General features: G+C 33.6%; 1 protein-coding gene across 1 annotated transcript in view; it reads left to right on the plus strand.

The window, feature by feature from the left end:
* Positions 1–27,981, plus strand: part of GUCY1A2 (guanylate cyclase 1 soluble subunit alpha 2) — a 417,832-nt gene that overhangs the window by 265,611 nt on the left and 124,240 nt on the right. Inside the window, exon 6 of the mRNA XM_060104638.1 lies at positions 4,381–4,524. Within this exon, the coding sequence (XP_059960621.1) occupies positions 4,381–4,524 (144 nt within the window). The remainder of the gene's footprint in view (positions 1–4,380; positions 4,525–27,981) is intronic.

Consider the following 27,981-nt stretch of genomic DNA (forward strand, 5'->3'; position numbering starts at 1 on the left):
CATCCCTCCTACCATCTCATTGCAGCTTCTCCTTTGTCTTTGGATGTGGAGTATCTTTTTTGGTGAGTTCCAGTGTCTTACTGTCAATGATTGTTGAGCACTTATTTGTGATTCCAGTGTTCTTACAAGAGGGCATGAGCACAAGTCCTTCCACTCTACCATCTTGGACCAATCTAGAAAAGCAGACTTTCTAATTTGTTTCTCCTCTTGATTGTGTCCAGATGAAGAGAGGGAGGCTGTCCAGTAAGGTAGACTGTCAGAGTTCTCTGACTCTCTACTATTATGCCCTCTCCCCAAACTCCCTTTCACAAGTTCTACAAAGTTCAAAGGAAGACAGTCCCAGGACTATGGGATGGAAGGACTGAGGTGGTCATGAGTTTCATGGGGCAGAGATTATATACTGCCCAGTTGTGTGAAGTGTTCTTGTAGGGTAATTCTAGCCCCAGTACCACCCTCACCCTTATTTACAACATACACATTCCTTCCTCCCCACTGTGCCCAAATTTCCAAGAAATTTCCCAGATAATTCTTGAACATTAATCTGGAGGGGAGGGAGAAGAAAACATGGGGATGAGCTTGTATTACAAAGTATAAATAAATTATTTTAAGCAATGAATCTAAAGCTAAAATAAAGTAAATAAAAAGGGTGAATGCATAACTCTAAGAAGTTTATTTATACCACCTTTATTTCTTGAGTAATGTAGGGAGTTTGATTATAAAGTGTTGAGAAGATATACTGAGATAGATGAATTCTTTAAAGTTTGATAAAAGCAGGTATAATAATATGCGGGACAACAGTTGTTACATAATATGTTTAGTATTTAAGCCTCCTCTTTTATGTTCAGAGAAGGATGTAAGGTTTTTCTGACATTTGCATAAGCTCTATCTTTTCCATCTCCAAGTTTAGTTTAGTCATCTTTATTTTTATCTAATGTCATCTAAGAACAGGTTGGAGATACTGAAAATAAATGAGATTCACTATTTTAGATGGTGTCTATTAAAAAAACACTGAGACAATTATAAAGAATTCAGATCATAGACAACTTTTTGGACAGTTTTTTTGTAGTATGTTTATAATGTCTACTTGTTTAACTTTGTTTTAACTCAAGGAAACAGCCTCAAAATAAATTTAACTGATATATAATGCTTTCACTTTCCCTGCTCCTTTTGAAGCAAAGTTCACATAATTTTGAAGGGAATCCACTAAAATTTCCACATGTATTCAATTCTGCTAAATTTGTGTAGACCTGACATTTAGATGGAGAGGAGAAAAGAATAGAGCTTTAATGGAAAGCTGCATTACTAAGGTGTTTCATCCACGATTTTCAGGTTAAGGTCCTGAATATATCTACAAGGAAAGAAAAACATCTCAAGGATGTATTACTTGCACTTTACAGACATCTAGCTATTTGAAAATTTCTAAGTGATCACATATTCATTCATGTTCTCATTAGTACTATTCACCAGATATTTCTAACCCCTCTCTGAGCACAAGATTGGTTGAATTTTCCCATCTCCTTTATGTTAAACATGGTCACATGACTTGCTTTGATGAATGAATCATGAGAAAAAACTATTTACATCACTTCTGGGAGGAAGCTTTAAGAGCTAGTGTATAATCAGAACTTCTTTTCTTTTGACATGACAACCAGCTTCAAATGAGGAGATTCTATTAGCATTGTCCCTGGAGTGAATAGATGTGGCACAATGTTTCTCTCCTCTACTCCAATCCCCTAACCCCCATAAATATGCAACATGAATCAGAAAAAACCTTTGCTATTTTAGAGCATTACAATTTGCAGGTTGTATTGTTACTGCAGCATAATCTAGCCTGCCATGGTGACAACAACATCTTTTAGAATTTTTTTTTTATGTTGGGTGTTTAAGAATAACTGTGAAAATTCCATATCTTAATCTATGGTTTTTTTTGCTGTCTATTTCTTACCTAGCTCTTGATCCTATTGTTTCTGATAGCTAGTCTGTATTTAAATATTTGGAAACTAAATGTTATGTAATCTTACATGAATGGATTTTAATGTGAATTTCTTATATTTATGTTGTGTTCTTAATTTGATTTTTTTTTTTGTCATTTGTTAACATATTGGTCCATCTTCTCCATACTGTTACATTATATATACCTAAGGAGAAAGTACAACATATAACTAACTAATCTTTATACATGCCTGTGGTACAAATTCTAGAAATACACATTTAGTGGTATTCAATAAATTTTTACTGAAATGATAGGGGAGGTAATACTGATGAGAAGTTTGATGATGATAGAGACTCCAAGAAAAGATCATGCTCCAGGAACATGCATGTTCAGAGTGACTGGAGTGCAGTTCAATTTATACAAATAATTAACTGCTATGTGTTCTAATATTTGAAAAGCAGAAGTTAGTTTCAAATTATATAACTAACAACATTCTAGATGTTTTAATTGTATAGAAATACAAAAGTATGAGATAAATCTGAAGTTTAGCAAAAGGCATTGTGTTTTTAGGGGGAAATGGTAAATGACCACATTTCAGACGTTTGCTATTTGCTGGTTTTCTTCCTCAGTGCGAGTTTTTTGGTGGAAGTATATTTTACTATTTAGAATAAAACTTTTGCTGACTCACACTGCATCATCTTTCTGTTCTTACCATACAATTTTAATTTCCATTTTCTGGCCTCAGATAACGGATCCTGAAGTGAAGATTTGGAACTTCATGATAGGTCTGAGTATATTTGAATCATTTTTGATGCATATTTCCTGATAAGATTCAGATAATCATTGATAATTTTGGCATCTCTAGTTTCATGAGATTTATAAGTGCTGTCATCACATTCCCTAAATTTGTGCTCACAGAATTTAATGCAGAGAAGCTTTTTAATATTAAAGTGTTAGGATTCATTCACATGAAATTTAATTATTGCTGTTAAATCTTAACTAATAGAATATTTTGTAATTCTTTTTATATTTATGATAGAAGCATCTCCAGTAATTTAGAGGCAATTTTTTCCTACCCAGATCTACATGGCACACCGGTCTACATGGTGCTCATAAAATAAATGAGCAACTGATTAGAATAACTGTTATTGTAATCATAGTTAAATATGGTTGATTATTTATTCATTTGATAGTTATTTATTAAATAGCTATATTTAAGACACTATCATGAGCACTATGAGTACAGACATTAAAAGGACATGATCCCATTCTTAAAGAGCTCACTTTGTAGCTGTGGATACATATTGATTATATATTGATACATATTGATTATAATCTATGATGAATGCTATAATATAGAAGTGTGCTGTTGAAACAGAGTAGAAGAAAGGATTAGTTTTACTACTAAGATCTAATGGAAGGACCATGGAGTGATTCACAGAAAAAGTGATATTGGAATTGGACATTTAATACAATATTTCATCACTTTTCTCTAATTAAAATATTAGAGCTATTGAACATAATCACCATATCTACCTTGGATAATTAGAAAACTTTCCTCTAGAAATGAGTTGTGCCTAACTTTTATACCATGTTCTATGCTTTGGAATTTTGGAAGTTTTAACCCTGGTTAAATATTGAAAATATTTAACAATCACAATAGCCATTCAGAATGGTTGCTGACATGGTCTGGAAAGACTCTTGACAGTGCCTGTTAACTTTAATCGTAAGATTATGGATGGGTTTCTGTGCATGAATTTCTCATCTCTCAAATATAACCAATACTGGTTTCTTCCATTTAGGATATTTGTGAGGATTAAATAAGATAATGCATGTAAAGCAGTTGATGCAATTAATGGTAGAGAGTATGAATTCAAGAAGTGTTATGTGTTATAATTATTAAGAGTAAATAAGAATAGACTAGACAACAAATTACAGATATATCAAAAAATGTGACACCTGAAACTAACACAACATTGTAAATCAGCTATACTTCAATTAAAAAAATAAAAATAAACACTAAAACGTGTGGAGTAATTGGGAAAAATTGCAAAAAAATATATATATATACTTTCCAGTGAAGGTCTACTTGAAGGTTTGAAGGAGATGAGAGAGTGTCTTTGTAAAAAGTCATTATTTGGAAAATATCCAGGCAAAACAGTGACAATTCTATTTTTTTGAGGGATAATTATTTTATATTCTAGTTGTTTCTGATTTCAGTGATCATCTATGGTGTTAATGTTGATGAACAAACAGCTCTGAGGAGACATGTTAGTATTTGACTCTGGCTGTTTGCAAACTCTTTTATGATTATACTCTGTTGTCTAATTGCTTGATTTATTGATGTTTTGATGATATGTTTTCCAGCAACATTTGTGATTGCAGATAACTATTTCTACTTTGGCTCATTATCATACATTTGCATTTGATTTGTCTGACTGCTACAGGTGGAAACAATAGGTGATGCATACTGTGTTGCTGCAGGGCTCCACAGAAAAAGCCTCTGCCATGCTAAACCCATTGCTCTGATGGCCCTGAAGATGATGGAACTTTCTGAAGAGGTGCTGACACCTGATGGAAGACCAATTCAGGTAAGCCTCTCAACAGTTTTGTTTGAGTAGTAATGCACCTTTAACTGAAGAGGCAAGAAATTCCCTTCTGAATTCTACATACTAAAATTTACAGATCTAGATAAGCCAGTTGCTCAAGAAGGAGGGGTTACTAGAGATAAGTCATAAACCCAGGAAATGAACAAATGGAATATGACCCAAAATAGGAAAAGTTGTGTGGAAGACAAATTACTGTGGGGACAATAAAAAAAGAGCTAAAGGATTAAACCAAGGAAGGAACCTGTTGTCAGTGACCAATTCACCAACACCAAACAACAGTGGTGGTGAGAGTCAGTTCTGAGAGATTATCCAAAGAGCAAGAAACAAGAAGCAAGAAATTAGAGGACCTGAACAACTTCCTATGGATAGTGTACAGGTGTTCTTATGAAGCCTTAGGTCTCAGGGTTACTTCTGAAATATTTTTTTATGTGTCAGAGCTTGAAGGTTGGAGCCCAAGACTGAGGAAACATCAGAAACTGTGGAAAATGTAGCTCCTCATGTAATGTACTCTTTTCGGTCCTGATAGCTGTTTGCAATCTGGGATCTACCTCTGAGAATGGATGAGGTCACCTAGCTATATTTCTGCAAGCACCTGATAGATCCCAGGAATGTTTTTACTATGAATCCTTATAAACCAAAAATCTTCTATTTGGCGAAGTAACCTTGAATTCAAGGCAGGCTTTTTATAACAGTTCATCAACCATGGGTTAAAAATACAGAAAAAAAGCCTCAAAATGTGAATATATTCCTAGTTTGACACTATGGCAAAGTAGATACTCTGAGTGGCCCTTTTGATTAAAATGTAGTGTTAAATAGTTTAGAAATAGTAGCTTTTTGAAAGTTACTAAGCATATCACTGAACTCAGGAAAGAGAGAAATGTGTCAATTACATTATATATATAGATAGAACAAAATTTGAGTGGTGAGTTTAAGTACTCTGTCATTAACAGTGATAATAGGAAACACTATCCCTCCATGATGAAAGTCAACTTTGGGCTTCCCTGGTGGCACAGTGGTTGAGAGTCCGCCTGCCAATGCAGGGGACACAGGTTCATGCCGTGGTCCAGGAAGATCCCACATACCATGGAGCAGCTAGGCCCATGAGCCATGGCTGCTGAGCCAGTGCGTCCAGAGCCTGTGCTCCACAACAGGAGAGACCACAACAGTGAGAGGCCCATGTACCACAAAAAAAAAAAAAAAGAAAGTCAACTTCAATTCCCTTTTCAAAGAATTTCCACAGATAAAGTTCTCTGAAAAATGAATGCCTAATACTAAAAACAAAACAAAATAAAACAAAGGGAAAAAAATCACACACTCACACAGGAAAACAAAGTACTATGAGTTAAGAACCAGTAGAAACAGGAGATGAGAAAAACAGATCTGGAGTTGTCAAATATCAAAAATTTTGGACACAGAATCAAAATGACAGTGCTTAAAATAATTAAAGAAATAAAAGAGAAGCTTTGTTACCATGTGTAAAATATATATCTAGTGGGAACCTGCTGTATAACACAGAGAGCTCAGCTTGGTGTGCTGTGATGACCTAGATGGGTGGGATGGGGCGGGTGGGAGAGTGGGAGGGAGGTCCAAGAGGGAGGGGATATATGTATAAATATAGCTGATTCACTTCATTGTACAGCAGAGACTAACACAACATTGTAAAGCAATTATACCCCAATTAAAAAAAAAAAAAAAAACAAGGCTGAAACAGCTAGGTTTGAAAATGAACCAGAGAATTTCTAAGCAATCAACAGAATACCAAAAGAAGCAAACAAACAAACAAAAAAAAAAAACAAAACAAAAAATCAAGCAAACCAAAACAAAAAAACTCTCAGTGGATGAGTTTAGAAGCAGATTAGATACAGCTGAAGAAAGTTCCTGTAAATAAGTCCAGAGAATTAAAACTGGGGAAATATGAATAAAAGAATGTAAAATATGTAGGAGACATTATACATTCAGTTGGAATTATCTTCACGTGAAGATAATAGAGGGAATGCAAAAAAAAGGATTTTTTTTCTGGACTTATTAGAAGACACTAATAAGTTCTCAGACAGTAATCTTAAAGAATCCTACAAAAGAGAAATCATAGGAATCCAAAAGTATCTCTTTTTTTTACATTAAGTACATTAAAGTCTCTTTTATTTTTAAATAATTCCATTTTAATTTAATTTTTGTGTTTCACTTCATTTGTATTTAATTCCATAATACATCTGTGATTTATATAATGGTATATATATATATATATATATATATATATATATATATATATATTTGAGGTATAGTTGATTTACAATATTATATTAGTTTCAGGTGTATGACATGGTGATTCAAAATTTTTATAGATTATACTCAGTTTATAGTTATTATAAGATATTGGCTATATCCCCTGTATTGTAAAATATATCCTTATAGCTTATTTATTTTATACATAGTAATTTGTACTTTTTAATCTCCTACCCCTATCTTGCCCCTCTTTTCTTCCTTCTCCCCACTGGTAACCAGTAGTTTATTTTCTATATCTGAGACTATGTTTCTTTTTTGTTATATTCATTAGTTTGTTTTATTTTTTTTAGATTCCACATATAAGTGATAACATACAGTATTTGTCTTTGTCTGACTCATATCACTAAGTATAATACCCTCCAGGTCCATCCATGTTGTAGCAAATGGCAAAATTTCATTCATTTTTATGTCTGAGTAGTATTCTGTAGTATATATATATATCACATTTCTTTATCCATTCTTCTGTTGATGGACACTTAGAATGCTTCCATATCTTGGCAATTGTAAGTAACACTGCCATGAACATTGGGATGCACATATCTTTTCAAATAAGGTTTTTTGTTTTCTTCAGCTATATACCCAGGAGTGGAATTACTGGATCATGTGTTAGTTCTATTTTTAGTTTTTTGAGGACGCTCCAAACTGTTTTTCACAGTAACTACACAAATTCACATTTCCATCAACACTATACAAGAGTTCCCTTTTCTCCACATCCTCTCCAACATTTGTTATTGTGGTCTTTTTGATGATAGCCATTCTGACAGGTGTGAAGTAATATCTCACTGCAGTTTTAACTTGCATTTTTCTCATGTCTAGGGATGTTGGGTATCTTTTCATGTGCCTGTTGGTCATCTGTATATCTTCTTTGGAAAAATATCTGTTCAGGTCTTCTGCACATTTTTTAATTAGGTTGCTTATTTTTTTGACATTGAGTTGTATGAGCTGTTTATATATTTTGTTTATATATTTTATATATTAACTGCTTATCAATCATATTACTTGCAAATATTTTCTCCCATTCAGTAGGTTGTCTTCATTTTGTCCATGGTTTCCTTTGCTGTGCAAAAGTTTTTAACAAAACTAACCATATCTTTTTTTTTTTTTCTTTTTTTTTGCGGTATGCGGGCCTCTCACTGTTGTGGCCTCTCCCGTTGCGGAGCACAGGCTCCGGATGCGCAGGCCCAGCAGCCATGGCTCACGGGCCCAGCCGCTCCGCGGCATATGGGATCCTCCCAGACTGGGGCACGAACCTGTATCCCCTGCATCGGCAGGCGGACTCTCAACCACTGCGCCACCAGGGAGGCCCTAAAACTAACCATATCTTAATGAGACTGCAGTACTTGAGAGAAAAAGAGAACTTGATAAATGACAGAGGTGACATTCATCAATGGGGAAATAATGGGCTATTCAATAAATGTTTGGGGGCCAATTGGTTATCTGTGTAAAAAAAATATATAACTGCACTTCATGTGTCTGCACATAAATCAGTTCCATGTGGGTAAATATTATAGGCTACAGAATATCAATATAAATTTATAATTAGGAATTTTAAAAAACAACTCAGTGTTCTTTATTTATTGATTTTTTTGAAATATAATTCACATGCAATATGTTAGTTTCAGGTGTACTACATAATGATTTGACATTTGCATGCAATATGATATAATTAGAAATTTGACTTAGAGTAGGGAAGAATTTTTTGGAGACTAAGCAGGTCAAAAACTTTCAAACCATAAAGGAAAATGTGAATAAATTTTACTACATTAAAATTAAAACTTTTCTGTTGTCAAAGAACACCTAAAGAGAATAAAAAGTCAACCACAAACTAGGAGAATATTTTGCAATACATATAACCAATAAAAATATCATTGGTTAAACTCATCAGTATTCAGATTAGATATATTAATAACACTATGATAAAGTCTTCCCACCTACTAGTTTGGCACAACTTTGAAAGTCTGACAGTGACACTGTTGTTGAGGAGTCAGAGTAGCAAGAAATCTCACAGAGTTGGGGGGAGTATAAATGGTACAATTTACTTGGCATTAACTAGTAAAATTTAACTTGTGCCTTTCTTACAACCCAGTAAGCCCTCTCCTAAATGTTTGCTCCAGGGAAGTAGTTGTGCATGTGTAGCAGAAGTCACACACAAGATTATTCACAGAAATACTTTCATAATAGCTTCAAGCTGGAGATAACTTAAATATCCATTTAATAATAGAATGTATAAGCTGTGATACATTTATACCTCAGTATACCATACAGCTGGGAAAATGAATTACTTCAGGAACTGAACATCAAATGGATGGATGTCAAAAACAATATAGTACAAAAGAAGCAAGTCATAGAGCAATTCTATAGAATTATTCCATTTAGTTAAATTTCAAAACTAGAAAAATTGAAAAAATAGTGCTATTTTGAAATACCTACATTGAAGGAGAAAGTGGAAAGTAAGGAATGATTAATACAACATTCAAGATGTTGCTTTCTGTAAGAGAAAGTAAAGCAATGATGGGATGAGGGAGTATGCAATAGGGAAGGTGGACATAGGGATTATAGTGAAAAATTATTAATTTTATTACTATTATTTAATGTGCACATATATGTTTACATTTGAAAATTTAAAAAAATGGAGAGAGAGTTTTCAAGCCACTCCCACCAGTGGTGAAAACAGGAAAGCAAGGAACAATAAAAAATTTAAAAATCTAAGTTTAAGTTCCCTAGGACATAATTATTGAATTACTCGTGTGTGAATGACACTCCTACAACTGCCAGGAAAAACAAACAAAAGGAATGCTGTCTCAAATCTGAAGCAAACTGCAAAAATACACATTCCAGATGGAATTCATATCACTTCTTAAATTTTAAAGGCTACCAGCTGAGCAGACCTATCATTTGGGATTGTTTTTCTATGTTGGATTTTCTTTTATAGGAGATATAATGTTTATATTGATTCAGCATTGTCAAAGCAAACTTAAATTACCATAGAAGCAAACCAGGGAATTGTTTTTTTTACAATGTACTCATCCATATTTTCATTTGTGGAATATAACATTGGCTCTGTCTTATTAATTAGTTTTATCAAATCAGAAGAGGAAATATCAATAAAGATTTAATAAGAATGCAGAAAGAGAATTCAAAATAATAAAATCACCTTAATAATTTTGGTTTTCAATTGGCTTCTAACTTGTTACCATGGGAATGTTTCTAAACTTATTGAAAGAATCTTTCATTAAATATGCTTGATTGTTACAGTAGAGTTGATATGTGATCAGTTGATTGTTTACTTCAAACTAAGTTTTTAGGCTTTTTAATATTTAACTTATTTGACTTGCAATAATTTCTGAAAACAAAGGAAAACTCCCCCAAACCTCTCAAATTTTGAAAACTAAATTACTAACTTTATATGGTTTTATAACCCTATGAGACACCTGTCATCATGGAAAACAGGAACCTGAATTATCAATTATAATTCCTTGCAAATTGTCAATAATGTCCTTGAATCATTAACTGTAAAATTGACTAAGTTAAATTTTTTAATTTTAAAAATTACTAGAGTACTTCACTGGTGGTTCAATGGTTAAGAATCTACATGCCAAGACTTACCTGGTGGCACAGTGTTTGGGAATCTGCCTGCCAATGCAGGGGACATGGGTTCGAGCCCTGGTCTGGGAAGATCCCACATGCCATGGAGCAACTAAGCCCGTGTGCCACAACTACTGAGCCTGCACCCTAGAGCCCACAAGCCACAACTACTGAGCCCACATGCCACAGCTACTGAAGCCCGCACGTCTAGAGCCCATGCTCCACAACAAGAGAAGCCACCACAATGAGAAGCCTGTGCATAGCAGTGAAAAGTAGACCCTGCTCTCCACAACTAGAGAAAGCCCGCGCACAGCAGTGAAGACCCAACGCAGCCAAAAATGAATAAATAAAAAATACATTTATTTAAAAAAAAAAAAAGAATCTGCCTGCCAATGCACGGGACTGGTCCAGGAAGATCCCACATGCCATGAAGCAAATAAGACCGTGTGCCACAACTACTGAGCCTGTGCTCTAGAGTCTGTGAGCCACAAGTACTAAGCCCACGTGCCAAAGCTACTGACGCCTGTGCTTCTACAGCCTGTGCTCCACAATAAGAGAAGCCACCGCAATGAGAAGCCTGCACACCGCAACAAATAGTAACCCCCACTCGCCGCAACTAGAGAAAGCCTGTGCTCAACAACGAAGACCCAACACACCAAAATAAATAAATAAACAAACAAACAAATAAATAAATAAAATTAATAATTAAAAAATTAAATAAATAAAAATTACCAAAGAATATAGCATTTTACTTATTTAGTTTAAAATACTCAAGCAAATTATTTTTCTATAAGTAGTCTAAGAAACTCAGAGGCTAGTTCTAGACTGGTTCTATCTAAAAAGTTCGATCTAACTAGTTCGATCTAAAAAACATACAGAAATATGGTCTATTTATACAATAAATTTTGAAAAATCAGCCCAAAGAGGCTTTAATTAAGACTGTTTTTAAAAATAGTGACTAGATTTTAAATATTTTATCAATACAATGTTGATTCTACTGGCTGAGTATATGGAAATGCCAGCAAGATGCTTATTTTTTCCCCTCCCTATAGGATACCTTAAACAATTGACAATTCAAGAAAAGTAAATTCAGATTTATATTCTCTCCTTTTTGTTTGAGGTACTTATATTGTGATTTCACTAGAAAATTGTATAATTTTCTGTTGTTCTTTAATTTTGTGAACATAATCTTACCGAAGTATTTTGAATAGAGTTTTTAGTGCTTAAAGTCTTAACTTGTACTAGTAGTTTAAATACTCTGAGTAAAATAACAAAGTGTTTATTACTGCCTGTGCTTTATGCTTTAAAAAGTAGTGTTGCTAGGGAAAGATAAGCTGGGTTGAGGACTGACTAGAGAATGTGATTAAATATATATTAGAAAGACAAGTAACATTTTCATGATTTAAGGGTTTTGAAGAAGTTTGAGTTAATGTGTCCAAATATCTAAGTTTTACTTTTGGACATCAGTTTAAAAAAATATATTTGTTGACTATCATTAATAGGCATACAAATTCAAATTATCTTCATTTGTTCAAAGACTAGTGCATTTTATATAAAGAGACAATTATAGAGTGATTGTAAAATAGAGTTAAAAACAATGTGTAATCATGTTTTAATACTAATGTGGTTAACAATCTCAATTGCAAATCAGGGAAATGCTATGAATTTCTTATAACTACCTAGCCCAAAGGCAGGAATATTAATTTACAATTTATGTGTACTGTAATACATTAAATTCTAGCTTCTCAAGCTTCAATTTAGCCTTCTAATTAGCTTATAGGATTTTTTGAGATGATGAAATAATTATTCTGCAATTGATTTTTAAATAGTTGTTATTTACAAAGAAAACCTGATATTGTTATTTTAATATTTGAAGGGATTTGCTCTTTGTCAATATTGCAATAGTTAACCCCATGAGATTACAGCCCAAGATTGTATTTAGAAAAAAAGAAAATCTAATCATTTGATAACCTGATTAATCTCTATGATTCTTTGATAGTTGTTTGTTTATACAATTATAATTAGTACTTTTCATCTTGAAGTGTGTATACTCATTTGAAATGTTCTACCTCTAGAATTTATATCTAAGGAGAAAAACCTATGGGGTCAGAAAGAACTACATAGGCATTATATAAACTCACAATTAAGATACTAAACTCAGTTACCCTCATTTCTCATGTTTATCCAATAGACACATTTGAATTTATTTTTCATATCCTAGATAATGCATATAGTGCCAGTTTTAGTAAACCATTGTTTTATTGTAGCAATAATACACAAAAATACTTCATAATACTACTGGTAAAATTTGGGGCCAAATATGTTTTTAATAGATCTATACTGTATACTGAATTTATTCGGTACTAGAAATGTGTTTGTGTTTTTAAAAAAGAATATGTTTAAATTATTTTTTCACTAAGAGTTTACCAGTAGATAAGATTATAACAGATTCTCTTCTGTAGTTTGCCTCTGTTTAATTATCAGAGCTTGAGTCTTATATACTCTCTTCAGATCTATCTTCTTACTAATACCTCAGCTGGTTATGAAAATCATTTGTTAAACCCATCCACTTAATACTTAATGTTGATTATAGCAGTTTATAGCTTTTTTTAAAATATAAATTTATTTATTTTTAGCTGTGTTGGGTCTTCGTTGCTGCATGTGGGCTTTCTCTAGTTGCAGTGAGTGGGGACTACTCTGTTGCGGTGCACGGGCTTCTCATTGCGGTGGTGTCTCTTGTTGTGGAGCACAGGCTCTAGGCACGTGGGCTTCAATTGTTGTGGCTCACGGGCTCTAGAACACAGGATCAGTAGTTGTGGCACATGGGTTCAGTTGTTCCGCAGCATGTGGGATCTTCCCACACTAGAGCTCAAACCCCTGTCCTCTGCATTGACAGACAGATTCCTAACCACTGTGCCACCAGGGAATTCCTATAGCTATTTTTTAAATTTCCATTTATCTGACAAAATTTTTATATTGTTTTTATTTATATCCTTGAATATATCAGCCATAATTAATTTAAACTCTTTGCTTGATAAATTCATTCTCTAGAGCTTCTGTGGTCTATTACACTGTCTGTTCTTTCAGTTAATATTTAGTCATGTTACTTGTCTCCTGTGTGTCTATTTATTATTATGTTTTTTGTTTGGGTTCTGGAGATTGTATATAAAAAAATATAGAAATAACTTTAGACCTAGAATGATGTTACCCTCCTGTAGGGAAATTTTATGTGTGCTTCTGGTGGGAATGATTGATAGGAGCTCTAGCAATCAGGAATCAGATGATTTAACACTGAGTTTAAGTCTCTCTGAGGGCCAATTTACTTCTGATTCACCTGATGTTTTTGGAATGACTTATACCTGTGGTGTTGCTGGTTACAGTCTCGTCTCAAAGTGTAGAGGTTTTTATTAAGGCCTTCCCCTTGGCAATCCTTGGACTCCAATTTTTGTCCCCGTTGTCAAAAGCACTGCTCAGTTTCTCAACCTCTCAGTCACTTCTGAGGTCAGAAGATGCCATAATGGAAAAACACTCTCAAATTTAGTGCTCACATCACCTTATGTTCATCTCCCCCAATCTTTTTTTTATTGTCTTGTGAGCTGACCTACAGAGGGCTTTGTTCAAATTATACAATATGCTCTTATTAAAACCAAGCAGAGTCCTATGTAACAAAGCAGGACCCTATAAGGCCTTCTGGGGACAGACCCCTCCCCCATATCCTCTGCTTTAGATCCTCTCTGAAGTATCTAGGTAACAATATCTATGCACATCTCCTGAGTTGTTTTACAAATGACAAAATCCTCACTAGATGGAAGACATTAACTATTTGGTGACCAGGAGTACATAGCCCCCAGGCTTACTGGAGCTTAAGGATTGATCATTTAAACCCTGTAGAACTGCCCTGTTACCTCACGATCAATCAGAGAATCGTGTGTGAGCTGATCACATACCTTGTGACTCCTCTCCCTCACCTGCCCTTTAAAAGTGTTTCCCTGAAACCCATCTGCGAGTTCAGGTGTTGTGAGAACTAGCTGCCCTGGACTACTTGCTTGGTACCCTGCAATAAAGCTGCACTTTCCTTCACCACACCCTGGTGTCAGTAGATTGACTTTACTGCATGCAAGCAAGGGGACCCAAGTTTGGTTTGGCAACACCTGCAGGACCTTCCCAGGGACAGACCCCACCCCCACACCCCCTGCCTCTTGTTTATAGAAAAGCTTTAGTTTCCTAGGCTTTCCCTGAATTCTAAAGAGCAAATTTAGTCAGAGAAGTGAAAAAATGCAGAAACAAAGGAAAACAATCAGGCAAGACAAAATAATAATAGTCTAGCCATCAAATAAAGTCAAGGAAATTTAGTTCCTCCTCAAGGGCTATTGATAAAATCTTGAGACATATTCTTGAGTTGTTTTGCAGATACTAAAACCCCCACCCGGTGGAAGAAGTTAAGTGCACGCTGACCACCAGTACGTAGACCCCAGACCTGTTGGAGCCAGAAAACTGATAATTGAGATTCCTGAAATATCACCCTATTACCTCAACATCAACCAGTCAGATAATTGTGCACAAGCTGATCACATACCCCAGGACCCTCACAATGTCTTTTAAAACCCTGCCCCAGAAGTCATTGAGGAGTCTGTGTCTTTTGAGCATTAGCTGCATGCTCTCCTTGCTTGGCACCTTACAATTAAGCTGTACTTTCCTTCACCACAACCTAGAGTCAATAGATTGGCTTTGCTGCACATTGGGGAAATGGACCCAAGTTTGGTTTGGTAACATTACTAGATTTCAAAGTGATGTATATTTTTTACGAGTTTCATCTTACTAAGTAGATTCATTCTCACTAATCTACATTTATGCCTATTTTCAACCCAAGTCACAGATGAAATTATCTTTAAACAGAAAAGATAAAAACATCTTAACTGCATTGAAACTAGCTACTGCAGAATATTGATCAATAACGTCAATTGAAGCACTTAACCATATGCCAGGCAGTCACTGTACCAAGTGCTTTCCATGTAATAACTCTTTTAAATTTCACATTAATTCTATGAAGGAAGTATTGCTAGTATTTTCATTTTAACAAGTGAAGAAAAGAAGAATTAAAAACAAACCTGAGAGTTCCTAATAATTACACTCTATATAGACTTATTAAATAAATACAGGTTAAATCTCATATTGTCAAATTTTTCCTATTGCTTTGAATATTCCATTATTTAATAAGTTAGACTTTTCATGGCTTTAGTCTTCAAGAAAATTTAACTTTATATTAGGTGTCCTCTTTAAGAGAATGGAAGTAAGTAATCTATTTTTAAAATATTCCATTCAAAATGATTAATTTTTTAAATTAGAAAGACAGAGAAATATATTCAATTATGTGTGTGTCGGAGGGGAATGGATGTTATTCCACTGTTACTTTGAAAATTGCAATCACCAGCTAGATTGAGTGGGAGCATATATTAGCCGTCTTACCCCATTGTTTTTTCTCCCGTTATTTTCCTCTGTTTATTGTTTATTGTGGATTGTAATGTAGAAGGTACATATTTTAAAGTGTCATATTTACATTTTTTCATAGGATAGTCTTTGAATTTAAAGACTGTGTCTTATATTCTAATTAATTATTTTTAGATATTGAACAATATATACTTTAATAGGCAGAGCACCCTTAATGCCTTTCCACCACTAAGATATAGGTATAATGATTTAATACACAATGTTACATATGCAATGTGTATGTCAATTAATTTCATTGCTAAATTATTTTATCTTTATCATGACTGTTTCAAATATGATATAGTCACTTATATAATATGTAAGTCTAAATTTAGACTTTTAATCATACTTTTAGTCTATGAAAAAATAGTTTATCAGACACACATTTCTAAAAGCACTGGTCTTGCTGAAGAGATTTTTATGATATCTGCCAAACAGATTTTCCAAGCAGATCTTTTGTAACGGTATTTGCATATTTTTGCTACATGAAAAAAAAAAAGTAATAATAAGACAGTGAAGGAAAAACAGACCAAGCAATGGGAAAAAAAAGATAAATTGATATGCAAGAAACTGTTCATGTAAAATACACATTTTATGCAGCAGTCCTCTCACTTCCACATTTTCAGAAGAGAAATGCATTCTTTAGTGGGGACATGTTTAAATATTTTATAAAGTTATTCCATTAAATAATATCACCATTGTGTAAATACTCCTAAAGAAGTTATAATCTATTTCATTTATTTTAGTCTGTCTCCAAGAGGGTCCCTCCCAAGAATACTGGTGCAACATCCTAAGAAGAGGGTAAAAAATTATATTATTAAAGACATTAATTTTTGTTTGACTTTTGTGTGATGTCAACTGAAAAAAAAAAAGCACAACCTAAAAGTTGAAAAGTATGTTTATTTGGTAGATTTTCTGGGGACTCAAGCCTGGGAGGCAGCCACTTAGATAGCTCTGAGGGAATGCTTTGAAGAAGTAAGGGAGGAGCCAGGATATATAGGAGTTTTGCAACAAAACCAGGTAGTAGGAATATCAAAAGATCACAGTTAAAGAAAATCAGACTTCTCAAGTTAATTAACTTAGCACTTTTCTATGTATGGGAAGATGCAAGAGTCTGGGCTTATTGAAGTTATTCCTTTGATATGTATCTTAACTGTCTAGGACCAGTATCAGGTCCTTTCTCATCCTGAGTCCCCTCGGGGTGCACTGTTGGGCACGGCTGCAGTGGCTGAGAGCTTGGTGGTGGGTAGCCTGTTTCCATCCTGAGTTCCCTCAGGGCTCCCCATTGGGTGGGGATGGGAGCAGGGGGGTTGGGGGCAGTAAGGAAGGCAGCTCTGGCTTGATGGTCACAACATACTCTGTTTCCTGATATGGCAGGTGGCATTCTTGGTCCACATGAGCTTGTAGAAATGTGAACCCTCCAAGCAGTTAAGTAGCTCAGGTTTTTATTATCTGAGTTTTATGTAAAGAACAAGAATCTTTGTCTGCCAATTCTTGCTCCTAAAAAGATATTAAGGGCCTCCCTGGTGGCGCAAGTGGTTGAGAGTCCGCCTGCCGATGCAGGGGATACGGGTTCGTGCCCCGGTCTGGGAGGATCCCACATGCCGCGGAGCGGCTGGGCCCGTGAGCCATGGCCGCTGAGCCTGCGCGTCCGGAGCCTGCGCGTCCGGAGCCTGTGCTCCGCAACGGGGGAGGCCACAACAGTGAGAGGCCCGCATACCGCAAAAAAAAAAAAAAAAAAAAAAAAAAAAAAAAAAAAAAAGATATTAAGATGTGATTTCACCAGCTGATTTTGGGAGGTAATTTAACCCATTATCTTTTATCTTTTATCTTTTATTGTGTCTGACATTATTGAACAAGAGAACTTTTATTTTTTACTGCCAGCTTAACTTAATCTCTTTTAAGGCTAAATGAGTATATGCCAACATTAGCAGCCTGAATCTTATAATACCTAAAATGATGTGAAAATAGCAAGATAGAATAATAGGTAAGACAGTAATGTGCTATCTATATGCTAACTACACTGCTAGATTTTATGTCTTTGGTTTGTTATTCTGTCTCAATATTTCATATATAACTCCAAACAAATGTTTAAAAATTATTTCAAAGTAACTTTCTTAGTTTTCTGAAATTATGAAAAATAAAATGACCACTGAAAACTAACACACAGTAGATAGTCAGAACCATCTATAATTTATCAACAAACCACAACCATGTTTTACATTACGTTGTATATTCTTAAAGTCTTTTTTTCTGTACAAACAGAAATAGAATACACAGACTTGAAAAGTAGATTCTTTTAAAAATTGAATGAATTTTCAGTTAAGTGAAGTTATGAGTCACTTAGTACCAAAGATGTACATGCATCCTAAACATGCAGGAGAGACTTGATAAGCCCTAGTCAGAATTTTTCTTTGTTATTACCTCACTTTGTATTTTCTTATTCCTAAAATTAAATATATGAGTCATTGTAAGGCAACTCTTTAATAACCTGAGTTGCAAATGTGGCAGAAACAATTTAGTATCACAAGCACTTTAAAAAATCTGTTAAGCTTTGTGTTGATGTCAGGTCAGGCATATTGTAATTGTCTGGGCCACCACTATAGTATTCCTTATTTGGAATGAGCTTTCAGCCTTATCCTAATGGCTAAATTGATTTCTGCACATTTGTAGTGCTTCCTACTTCATCAGAAATTGTCACTTTTTGTGCAAATGTTAGAAGATCAAATTTACATGTGGATTTAATTCTAACAGTCCTTCTGCTTTATCATGTGACTTTAATGTGTTCGTTCAAAGGTTAAACCAATCATTAAAAAATTTAGTAAAACCTCATTAATTCAGACCTCACTCTTCAGGGAAATATGGTAATGTTGACAACAATGTCTGAAATACATGCAAATCATTCCTAGCGGGAGACCTGTTGATGTTGAAGGAACATCAGGTTGATAGAAACATAGGCCCTGACTGTGCACTGAATGTCCCAGAGGACAAAAGACTTGTTACTTTGGAGATGGTTTGCTGTTTCAACTCGGATGAAGCCTGATTCTGCACAATCCTGGCTGGAAACTTGCTAAGAGTGACTTTTACTCATTTGTTCAACAAATGATTTTTCAATATTTATTGTTTTCTGGATGAATAATGAAGTACTGGGAATGTAATGGCAAGCAAACAGAATATAGTTCTGACTCTACCAGAAATTACCCTCTATGGAAGCAACACCTATAAATAAATGACTGACTTGGTTAGCAGATAGAAGTAGATTACTTGGATTTCCCTCAAAACTGTCTTAATATTAAAAGATTTTTGTTAGTTTTTGTAAAGATTTGGCAAAGACTTTAAATTCTTCTTAGAATATTCAGGATACTTTGGTTGTACATTCAGACCTACATTATTTTGGTATCTTCATAGATTTTGTATATATCTAAGAAAGTGGACTTGAAAAATACTAAAAACCAACTATGTGCCAGTGGTTGGCTTGATAGCTTATATATCATCTCATTTAATCTACACAACAGTCCCATGAAAGGTACATGTGCAGATTTTAAAGATCAAGAGGTAAGAAATCTAAGAGTTAAAGAACATGTATGAGATCTTGAAAAAATAATATCTAGAACACCTTCTATATGTCAGACTTGTGCCCGGTATTTTATACACTTAATCTCTTTTAATCCTCCCATCCCCCAAAACCCTGCATAGTAAGTTTCATTAATCTTATTTTACATTTAAATAATTTGAGATTCAGAAGTTTACATAATTTGACCAAGATTGTGCAGGTAGTCAATTGCAGAACTGCTTGAAATATATCATAAATATGATAACATATAATATAATAACATATATAAAATATGTTATATATTATATAACATATTATATATATGTTATATATATATCATATAATAACATGTTATATATATATCATATAATAACATAAATATATCTGCTTGAAAAAAAGGCTTCGGTATTTTCTTATACCAAACTCGCCAATAACTCACCAGAATGGCCAGAGTAGAATTCTGTTACCTGAATACTTGATAAGAGTTGCCTTTAACCAAGTGATTACTATGTGCCAGGCATTATGCTAAGCACAATGCTAATATATGCTAAATTATGCTAATATATAAAATATAGATCTATATGTAAATATATACAAACCCATATGCACACATATATGTGTATAGTTAATCTATTTACATTTATATATGTGTGTTTTAAGCACATTTTCATGTTTGTGAAATACATATGTATTGCATATTATCTGCAAGTCTTACAACATTATGGACCATAACTCAGATGTTATTATGCTATTTACTAATGAGAAAGCCAAGACTCAGAGAGGTTAAGGGACATATTGTCAAATAAGAGTAAATAAGTAAATAAGACTAATTAAGAATAGATTCAGAATTGGAATTCAAATGTTTGACTTCAAAGTCCTTGCTTCTAACCATTACCCGACACTGCCTCCCACAATATAATTATAGCATATGATTTCTAATCTTATGACTAATCTAATAATTTTAATCTTCCCTGAAAAAGTTATTACTCTTCTCTCGCCCTTAAGAAAGAAATGTCCAACAAATGGCCAACAGATACATGAAAAGATGCTCAACATCACTAATCATCAGGGAAAGATGCAAATCAATACCACCTCACATCTGAGAGAAAAGCTATCATAAAAAGACAACAAATAAGGAGTGTTAAATAAGAAGTGTGGAGAAAAGGGAACCCTTGTGCACTGTTGGTGGGATTGTAAGTCCATGTAGTCACTATGGAAAACAGTATGGAAGTTGCTCAAAAAATTAAAACTAGAACTACCATTTGGTCTAGCAATTTTACTTCTGGGTATTTACCCAAAGCAAACAAAAACACTAATTTGAAAAGATACGTGCACACCAATGTTCATTGCAGCATTAATTACAAGAGCCAAAATATGGAAGCTACCTTTGTCCTTTGATAGATGAATCAATAGAGAATATGTGTGTATGTGTATACACACAGACACACACACACACAATGGAACACTACTCAGCCATAAAAAAATGATATCTTGCCATTTGTGACAACATAGATGGATATAGAAAGTATTACGCTAAGTGAAATAAGTAAGACAGAGAAAGAAAAATACTGTATGATCTCTCTTTTATGTGGAATCTAAAAATCTAAATAAACAAACAAAGCAAAATGAAAACAGACTCATAGACACAGAGAACAAATGCGTTGTTGCCAGAGGGAAGAGGCGGGCAAAATAGGTGAAGCAGATTAATGGGTGAAAACCTCCAGTTATAAAATAAACAAGCTATGGGGATGTAATATACAGCATAAGGAATATGTAATAACTTTGTATGGGGACGCATGGTTACTAGACTTATTGTGGTGATCATTTCATAATATATGCAAATATCAAATCATTATGTAGTACACCTGAAACTAACACAATACATCTGAACTATACATCATTTAAAACAAATATGAAAGAAGGTAATGTTCAGATGTAATAGCAGTGCAATGACTTGAAGACATTCTCATTTGAGGCAAACTGTATTGACCATTAACTATACATGGAGATGTTGAAATAATGAGGATAACCATGTCTGTATTTAATATTAAAAAGCAAAATTGTTAGTTATATAAAAATTTTAAATATCTGAAGAAAAAGTTAAGTTGGGAATAATATTGAAATATAAACTTGTGTAATATGAACTTCTTTTTAAGAAACAGATGATATGATCTGCTTTTTGTGGCAATATAATAATCTAAAACTAGGAAAACAGAGATTTAAAACCATAACAAATAATCCAAAAGATATACTGCACTTTAGAACATATTATTATCCAGAAGCTATCAGTTGATCCTTTTGTATATTAACTTATCCAAAATCTTTTGTATATTTACAATAACCAAAGCACTGATTGGAAGTGAAAATGTAGTAAAATGATTTGATCACTCAGCCAGCAAGAATTTATTGAATTTTGAATTTCTCGCATGTGCAAAACTACATAATTGAGTTGCAGACTGAACTGCAGGAGTGCCAAACATTAATCTGCTTTTCTTTTTTTTTTTTGGTCGTCATTGAGTAAAAATACTGAAACATCTGGTCACTTTAATCCATTCAGTCAGAAATTCACTAGGCCACCCAGATTTTCAGACTCCAGGATGCAATTCAGCTTGTTTGCTTTAAATGTTGGTTTATTTGAAAACTATGTCAAGTAGTCAGTAGCCTGTGTTTAGTTATTTTAATATGCTTGGCAGGTATCTTCCCTAAGAAAACGTAGAGACATGGAAAAGCGAAAACATGAGGCTCGTTACTCAGAAGGCTTCAGTCAAGTATTTCCACACACCTATGTTGTTCTCTGTCTCCTATTCTGCTTGCCTTCCTTTCTGAGTTGGTTTCCCCCATCTCTGCCCCTCCCCACCTCCCGCAGGCCTCCTCAGCCTTCTTTTTCTCTCAGTCTCATAAAAGTGCTTATCATTTTTCCATGGGCTACCTAAGAATTACACAGAATAATATTGGTATGAATTAATGCACATAAAACTGTTGATAATGGTTAATTTAGGAGAAGGGACTTTTTCTGCTTTTAATCTTGAAGTTTTACGTTTGTTTAAATTTTCCAAATATGTGCATGAATTACTTTATGTATTCGTTTTTAAGATCAATAGGAATTAATGCAGGTGGTGTCATCATGGACTGTTTTTCTTCCTTCTATATAGATATCTATAATTTAAAAAACGTATTTAGTTTAAAAATGAGGGAAACACAAGCTTTCACCTATGTATTCAATTCATAAGGAATAATCAGCAAACAAAACCTCAAACTGGACAGTATTTATTGGCTAAAAATCGATGGGAGCATCAAATCGTTTTGACACAAATGTGCTGTAAAGCATTTGGCCAGGACAATTAAGATTGGTAGAAACAATGGTCATAAAAGAAAATCTATACTGGCAGAAATTAGTATGAGCAAATATCTGATTAATGAATCACAGATCATGACTGTAAAATTTAAATAGGAAAGAATTGATGCCAATTGAAATATTTTCAGAGGAACATAACTAGAAATGTAAAATATTAGAATTAGTTTATCTGCATTATGTAGAAAATAGATCAAGGAATTTCATTTACTTAAATTCTGGCATTTAGTTCAGAAAAATAATATCTTCATGATAATTCTTCAACATTGGTAAATTTCTGCATTCAAGTCCAAATGTCTCAAACTGTAACTGTTTTATTAGTCAGAGGAATTATTTGATGTTCTAGACATGCATTCACAGTAAACCGAACTAAATTTTACAAAATGGTAGAAGAAAGTAGATAATTTTGTTTGTTATGTCATTGATATCTACTATACTTTTGTTTGCATGTATATAATTTCTTCTCTCTGACCCTTTGCTGTACAAGTCAATATTCTTATATTTGCAAAATTTTTTGCCATGTCATCTACCTGGTATACAAGTAGGTACATTGAATTCTGGTGTTTGTATAAATTTATAGTAGTCGCCATTCCTTGTCTCTTATTTTCTCATGTTCTTTTTTCCCCAAATTTGCATATTTTGAATCATGTCCTTTTGGAAAATACTGAACGTATCCCATGCTCATATTTCAACTTTACCACTCAAGATAGAAATGAGTAATTTTGCTACCAAAATACAATGAAATAAAGAGGACCTGCTTCATTATTCCAGTATTGAGAATATATATTATGAGGTTATGATATAGTGTGATGTCTTACTCTATGCAAGAGAGCATCCTGTGCTATATTGAAATCACTTTCTACTATTTAGCTATGTTATTATAGCAAGCTATACCCAAACATTATTGTCTATAATTATTTTTCCTTTTTTATCAGTTCTAATTTGTGAAAACGCTCATGATTAAAAAGGCATGCCCAGGGAAGCAAGAGTCATACCATATTTTTTTATATATACACTTCATCAGAAGTCTAAACATACAATTATATCAGTCATAAACAATCATGTCAAAGCTTCCCTTTTAAGGTTGGTGCTTCAAGGGTTGTTTATGTCTTCAAATATTTGCTCCAAAATGACATCCTTATTTTAAGTTGGAAAAGTTATTAGTGTGTTCAAGTAGATTAGTATTTTGATTTGAAAAATTATATTAGACAAACATACTTCTATCCAGTTTTATGACTCACTTTGGATGGCCAATTAATGCCAGATTCTAAAGCCAACTGTATTTGTCTTAAGATTCCAGATGTTTTCTGATTTGCTGCTGCTGTCTGGTAAAGCAATACAGCTATGATAATAAATACATTTTATTGGCTTTATTGAACAGGGGCTAAAATATTCCTTTTTTTCTTATAGTCTATTTTAGCCAGAACTTACTGGAGATAATTTACAAAAGGATAATTGTATGGGAGCTTAGGAAATTCAGTTGTGAATAGCAATTGGTAATTGGAAGATTTTAAGTTAAAAAATTTGGAGGACAAATCTGTTATTCTACATGTCATAAAACAAGTATAAAAATTATGTAACAGTGTAATTAGCAATGGAATTTCAACATTTGAAATTTACTAAGGAAGCTAATGAAGCAGTTAAGGCCACCTAGAAAACAGAAAGAATTTTGAAGTTTTTGGTTTTTCCAGCAACTGTTCATTGTGATAGAAGAATATCATTTAGAAAGGGCGTTTTTGAAGTTATTATATAAAACAAGTAGAAAACTTTGCACAAATCTGTGGCAGAAGTTCCAATTATTTTGATCTCCTGAGTGTCGTGTCTCTACTAACAGAGTAATTCCATTTTTACTATTTCATTTTACTTCTTTTAAAAACTCTTAATTATTTCTCCTTGTCCTGAGTCTTCCTTCTGCTAGAGCCTCTCATTATGATTTGGGAGCATCTTATAGAATTTGGTCAAAGTTGACAAGTAGATTTCTTCTTTTAACCTTCAACATTTTCTATGATTATGCTGGATCAGTTGTTAACTTATAAAAGGGAAAACACAAATAAATGGGTACTCTTTTGAATCACCATGGCTCTTTCACCTCATCTCTAACAACATATTTTTTTTAAATCGTAGAGTGTAGTGATGTGTCTTCAGATATGAACAATTTTTCATTATTTTTTATATTTGCTTCCTCTTCAAATATGTCAAAGAAATTAGAGTAAGATTATTTTTATATTCTTTGCCCCAATACCAAGTTATAAATACTGTTAACTTATTAAGAAGCTATTCTAAGGAAAAATTATGACCATTATAAAAATTGATGCTCACATAAATGATAGTTCTACATTGTTAGCATATTATTACAACTCGCTTCAGAAATTCACACAGAGTTATGCCTCTGAACTCATCATAGCTTAGAACTGTTCCAACTCTGGGATCTCAACTCCAAATATCCTTCCTTAATCCACAACCTCTTGTTCTTCTGTCATTTCTTATTCTATCATTCCCTCTGATCACTGTGACCTCCAAGTTTACATATTTTTAGGTTTTCAGTCCATTATTTATTTTTTTACTATGTTTGCCTTCTGTATTATTATGCCACCATAGCAAACTACTACAAACTGGGTGGCTTAAGACAGCAGAAATTTGTCTCACAGTTCTGGAAGCTAGAAATATGAGATCAAGACATTGGAAAGGCCATGAAGTCCCTCCAAAGGCACTAGGGAAGGATCTCTTCCAGATCCTTCTCCTAACTTCTGGTAGCTCCTTGACTTGTAGCAGCACAATTCCAAACTTCACATGGTATTCTCACTGTGTGCATGTCTATCTCTGCTTCCAAAGTTCTCCTTTTATTAGGATATCCTACTCCAGTATGACCTCATCTTAATTTAATGAATTCCATTTGCAATGACCGCATTTTCCAAATAAGGTTACATTCTGGGGTACTGGAGATTAGGATTTCAACATATAAATTTGGGGGTGAGGGGGACACAATCCAATCCATAACACCTTATCTAGCCTGGATCCCTTTGTCTCTGTCTCACTCATTGTTCCTAATAGCCCTCTAGTTTTACCCCTCTTTATTTCCATCATACTGGACTACCGAAGTAGAAAATTATTGCTCTGGGATTAATGAGCATTACTGGAGAAAATGACATAATTATAGGAATTAGATATTTATTGAAAGTGCATACCTTTTAAACTCAACTGGTCCTTAAAATCTTCAAGAATGTCATTGTACTATCCCTCACTGTGATTATTGCAAATATTTTTCTCTGTCTTTAAATTTGTCTCTTAACCTTGCTACTTTTATTTTCAATAGACTTTTACTTTCCTAATTAAATGAAATGATAGAAGACATCAGTATGAAAGATCTCAACTTTTCTTCAACGCCCCTCTTCGACATGGTTCTTTCTTCAAATGTTTTCTCCTTTGCCTCCTGTTTTCATTATGAGTAGTATTAAAATTTTTTGAAACCTATCATTTTAAAGAACATGAATAAGTTGACTATGTTTAATGGAAACATTTAAATTCCCTTAGACAAGATTAATTCAAGGTGTAAGTGAACTAAATGAATGCCTATAATATGCTGACTGAGGGATATAAGCAATATTTCCTCAAGAAGTTAACTCCTCAATCAGTGGCCAAGGCACCATTCTCTTTCCACTTACTTTAAAGTCTCAGCATCAGTACTTGTTTTTTTCAGTTTTATTGAGATATAATTGGCATATTGTGTAAGTTTAAGGTGTACAACATGTTGATTTGATACAGTTATAAAGTGCAAAATTATTACCACCATAGCTACCACCTCCATCCCATCACATAGATAACATTTCCTCTTTGGTGATAAGAACACTTAAGATCTACAAGTCACCCTTGGTACCCATGGATTCAACCAACCATGGATGAAAAGTATTTGAAAAAATAATCCAGAAAGTTTCAAAAAGCAAAACTTGAATTTGCTGTGCACCAGCAAAAATTAAATAGCATTTGCAATGTATTTACAATTGTGTACATAGCATTTACATTGTATTATGTAATGTAAGTAATCTAGGGATGATTTAATGTATATGGGAGGATGTGCGGAGTGTATATGCAGACACTACACCATTTTAATAAGGGACTTGAGCATCTGTGGATTTTGTATTCAAGGAGGGTCCTGGAACCAATCCCCTGAAGATACTGAGGGATGACTATTCTCTTTTAGCAACATTCAACTATATGATATAGCATTACCTATGTAACGCTATATCCATTATTAGACACAAAATTGTCATTTTCTTCCAAAGCTTTCCCCTAGAACTATGCCATATTCTGCTTTTCTGTTTATGAACAAAACAACAACAAAGCCATTCTGTTGGCTCTCCATTGTCTGTAAAATAAGGACTAAATCCTAATCAGCACCTTAACTCTTTCCCCAAGCTACATTTTCAAACCTATATCCAATTAAATGAATAACATTTCACCATAATATTATGGCATTAAGCATACCAGAATAATGGCTATTCTGTGCATTGCTACCTCCTTAGCCATGCTGTTATTGTTTTGTTTTGTTTGTTACATTTGTTTTGTCTGTTATATTTGTTTTGTCTATTATATTTGTCTTGCATTTGTGTGTTTTCCTATATTATCCATCCTTCTTGGCCCAGCTCAACCCCTATGAAGTCAACCCCATTACTCACATTCTCTTTAATAAAAATTTTTTTCTTCTTCCTTAGGAAATTTATAACTTTAGTCACACTTAACTGTTGATATTTAACATATGACATCTTTCAAATAAATAATTTATGTATATTCCTGTGTATTTTGAACTAGACTGTAAGAACATTCATGTCTGGGACCATGGCTTGTTCATCTTTGTACACTATAATACAAGCAATTTATTAATATTTTTGAATTAAATTATAACTGATACACTAATGCAGGATATTCATTCTGATGAATAGGGAAAATTATATCCTAATGTATACTTATTTATTTCTTATTCACTTTTTCATACATTGCTTTTCCATCTAAAATGTTTATCAAGGCACTACTATGTGCCTGATACCAGATACCCAATAGCTGTGGCAAACTGCAACTTATTGTAATTTTATTCTATAAATAAGCCCATTTTGATAGCATTTGGGGAACATAATATTGACTTTATATTTTAAATTAAAAAGAAAGAAGTTTATTTTTTTAAAAT

This window comes from Mesoplodon densirostris, chromosome 7 (genome assembly GCF_025265405.1).
Source record: "Mesoplodon densirostris isolate mMesDen1 chromosome 7, mMesDen1 primary haplotype, whole genome shotgun sequence".
In the NCBI taxonomy this organism is placed as follows: domain Eukaryota; kingdom Metazoa; phylum Chordata; class Mammalia; order Artiodactyla; family Ziphiidae; genus Mesoplodon; species Mesoplodon densirostris.